Source organism: Acipenser ruthenus, chromosome 6 (genome assembly GCF_902713425.1).
Source record: "Acipenser ruthenus chromosome 6, fAciRut3.2 maternal haplotype, whole genome shotgun sequence".
Taxonomy (NCBI): Eukaryota; Metazoa; Chordata; class Actinopteri; order Acipenseriformes; family Acipenseridae; genus Acipenser; species Acipenser ruthenus.
In genome coordinates, this window is record NC_081194.1 from 43,801,553 (window position 1) to 43,805,284 (window position 3,732).

The 3,732-nt window shown below is 34.0% G+C and overlaps 1 protein-coding gene across 1 annotated transcript; it reads left to right on the forward strand.

Annotated features, from left to right (window-relative positions):
* Nucleotides 1-1,264: 1,264 nt before the first annotated feature.
* LOC117411567 (cytochrome c oxidase assembly protein COX20, mitochondrial) lies at nucleotides 1,265-3,732 on the forward strand. The gene is made up of 4 exons (XM_034019213.3): nucleotides 1,265-1,480; nucleotides 2,095-2,209; nucleotides 2,298-2,361; nucleotides 3,387-3,732. The coding sequence occupies exons 1-4, from the start codon at nucleotides 1,448-1,450 to the stop codon at nucleotides 3,526-3,528; spliced, it is 354 nt and encodes a 117-aa protein (XP_033875104.1). The 5' UTR covers nucleotides 1,265-1,447; the 3' UTR covers nucleotides 3,529-3,732.

The following is a 3,732-nucleotide window of genomic DNA, read 5'->3' on the forward strand; positions in this document are numbered from 1 at the left end:
TACAGCCAAAGCCACACTGGAGTGGCTTAAAAACAAAAAGGTCAATATCCTGGAGTGGCCCAGTCAAAGACCGGACCTCAATCCAATTGAGAATATGTGGAAAGAGTTGAAAATTGCTGTTCACCAAAGGTCCCCATCCAACTTGATGGAGCTTGAGCAATTTTGCAAAGAAGAATGGGCAAAAATGGTAGTGTCCAGATGTGCAAAGCTGGTAGAGACTTATCCAAATAGATTCATGGCTGTAATTGCTGCCAAAGGTGCCTCTACCCAATATTGACTCAAGTGCAATCAATTATTTTCTGTTTTGTATTTGTAATTAATTTAGAACAATTTGTAGATTTTATTTTTCACTTTGACATTATCGACTTTTTTTGTGTTGATCAGTGGCAAAAACTCCTAATTAAATCAATTTTGATTCCATGTTGTAACACAATAAAATGTGGAAAAGTCCAAGGGGGGTGAATACTTTTGAGAGCCACTGTATATCTATGGCAGGCAACTAGAACTAATGAGCAAGTCCTGAATATTCAAAGCTTCCAGTATACCCCCTCAGTCCACACACGTGCAGAACAGAATTTGAGTGTGTGCACAATACCCAACATAAGGGACTTTTACCATACTATAATAATAGGCAAATTATGTTTAATGGGTAATTGCTATGATTACAAAAATAAATGCATAGTGTACTTGTTATGAACAAAGTTGGTCTATTGATGAAATCTGCCACCTGCTGGATGTTGCTAATTTAATTTACTGTACCTTTTAAAGCTTTTGAATGGTCGTTTTTTACTCTAGATCTTATTTTTTGCGTTGACTAAACGGTTGCAAAATGAAACGGACTACTAGCTAACATTTTTATTGAAAAGTAAATGTAAATCATAACATTTTCACAATCTAAAAAGGTCAAATCATCTGTTAATAAATATTTGGCACAGTACATAATTTCTAAGCTACGACATGCACAAACGCATGCATATATATATATATATATATATATATATATATATATATATATATATATATATATATATATATATATATATATATATAATCTCGGCGGGCTTCAGTGAGTTACAGGACAATTTCATTTAGGGTTTCTGTGACGTCATAAATTACGAGCCCAGAGGTTTTAAAAAATGTACAAATACGGTTTAAAAGATTTGAAAAATTTTCAGCAGTTTTCGGACAATTTCTTACCGTGTTGCAAAAAAGCTGCTTAACTACGTAAGGGGTTGCGTGTCAATCTGTAACTATAAACCTATCTCAGATGTAGGAACTGACATTTTCAGTTCAGAAACAGCCCGGAACAGTAAGTTGTCAGGACTCTTCCTGTTTTAGTTATTCCACATATGGGGTTTAAAATAACTCAATTCATATTAAAAAGGTACCCGTGTGACATTGTACAGCAGAGGCACTGGCAGTGTCGTTGAACAATTTTGAGAACGCCATGGCAGTTGAGGGCGAAGAAGAAAAAACAAAGGTAAAATTCAGGTGAAATCTTTGCTGTGCAGTGCTGCTGAAGAGTGAAGGTTAGAAGTGATAGCGCTTTTTTGTATTTATACTGCAATAATAAGGTGTTCCTAAGAAGAAAAAAATGGACCGTCTGTATATTAATATAAATCTAGAAGTAGCGTTATAATGCTTTAGTCCCTGTAGTCCATTTGTAATATAACCCATATTGTAAAACAACCATGCACACTTTTAACAATTTTGTTTCATAGTATTGGATGTAGTCTTAGTGCTTATTATTTTTTCATTTGCTCCGTATCAGATTAACACCAGAAGCAGTCGATTTTATGCACCTTGTTAATTAAATAAATTGCAGTTTTTTGGTTACAGAACAATTGTAGTTATTACAACAAACCACAACCTTTAATCGCAAATAAAGAAAATAGTAATATTTGTTGGAAATATTTTTTTGTAGTGTCTTTTTCAGCAATTAGACTACAAGAGCTTACGGACAGTTTTTCTTCAATGTATTATTTATTTTATTATTAACGTTTCAAGATACTATAACTTGTTTTAAAGGTGATCCGCGTTCTTTGTTTCTGTAAGTAGTCATCTTGTTAGTAAACCTATTGTCTCTTCTTGTAGTCATTCAAACTCCTGGGAATCCTTGACATCCAGAATATTCCCTGTGCCAGAGGGGCTGTGCTGCATGGCTCCGCTGCGTCCATCTTCGTTGGTTTAGGACACTTCTTAGCAACAAGTAAGTCTGTTTTGCTTTGTCCTGGACCGAAACTGCACTTACAGTACCAGGTTTTTCTTTTTATTAAATGCTTTTCTTTTCCTTTTAGGCAGAGTCAAAAGATCTTTTGATTTTGGTGTAGGAGGGTTCATATTGACAACGCTGGGATCTTGGTAAGTTATCAGTTGTCCTTTGATCTCCATCAGGACAATTTATATGGCTCATTCATGCTGGATTTCCATTTTTATATGTTGATACTAATCTATCAATCTTGAGACCCACACATGTTAACTATGGCAGAATTAAGAAACATGCGTAACTTGGAAGAAATCATTCCCATCCACTCCCAGATTTGTCATATTTAACTCCATAACCCATGTTACTTAAAAATTCACTATGCTGTCATATACAGGGAGGATCACAATATACAATTATGCTAACTCATGCTTACATATGTATGAGTTGATTTATATTTTAGAATTGGTTCCTCATTAATGTCACTTCATGGAATTCTATAACTGGTTTTAATGTAGAACAGGGATTGAAATAAGACTCCCATTGCTTAGCAGTTGTGTCCATTTTGGTTTTCTTTTGAGTATAGTTAGCAACAATGTAAAGGTAGCTCAGGTCTGTCTAAGTAAGCTCACAATTACACCTGGAATGGATCAAACTGCTAAGCTATGGGAGTCCTATTTACATCTCTGAATTTGTTCTCAAAAACCTTGTAGCATGGACAGTGTCCAAGAAAGACAACCTGTAGTGACAACTCCCAATTTGAATGCACTGTACAGCTATGGCCAAAAGTTTTGCATCACCTTATAGAATGAACTAATTTTGCTTCATAAAAATGAATGAAACCTGCTGAATAATGTTATGTTAACATATTGAATTACATACCGCTTTGTAGTTTTCCATATACTTAACAAACTAAAAACAAAAATAAAAAAAATGTTACATTTCTAAAGCCGTACTACTATTATGGCTTCCGGTAGACTTTTGCAATATAATTTTGTAGTTTCTTTGATTTACATGATGTTAAATAAAGATCTAAATTATGTTCATATTGGTTTTTTTTTTTTTTTTTTAATTGTCTCAATCCTAAAATTCTAGGTGATGCAAAATGTTTGGCCGTTGCTGTACATTCATGCTAAAGTTTCATAGTTAATTAACTTACTTTTCTTTTTACGTACTTTTAAAGGTTCTACTGCAGATACAACAATGCTAAGCTTCGAATTCAGCAAAAACTGATCAAAGATGGATTAAAAAACAAAGTCATGTATGAAGGTACCAGTCTGGACCCAACAAGAAAACAGAACAGCAGTCAAGGGGGTGGGTCATGATGGACAATAGATAACTGACTAAAGTGGATGTTCTACTGGAAACCCATACTAATCAACATGTTTTAGAAGCAGTGCCTTTTCCTTAAGGGACATAAAAGCTTCTAGTGAAAAATACTACTATAAATACTATTATGTTCATGTTTTGTACTGTCTTACAAAGTGAGCCATTGCAAGCATATACTGAATAAAATGTTTTATATTTAA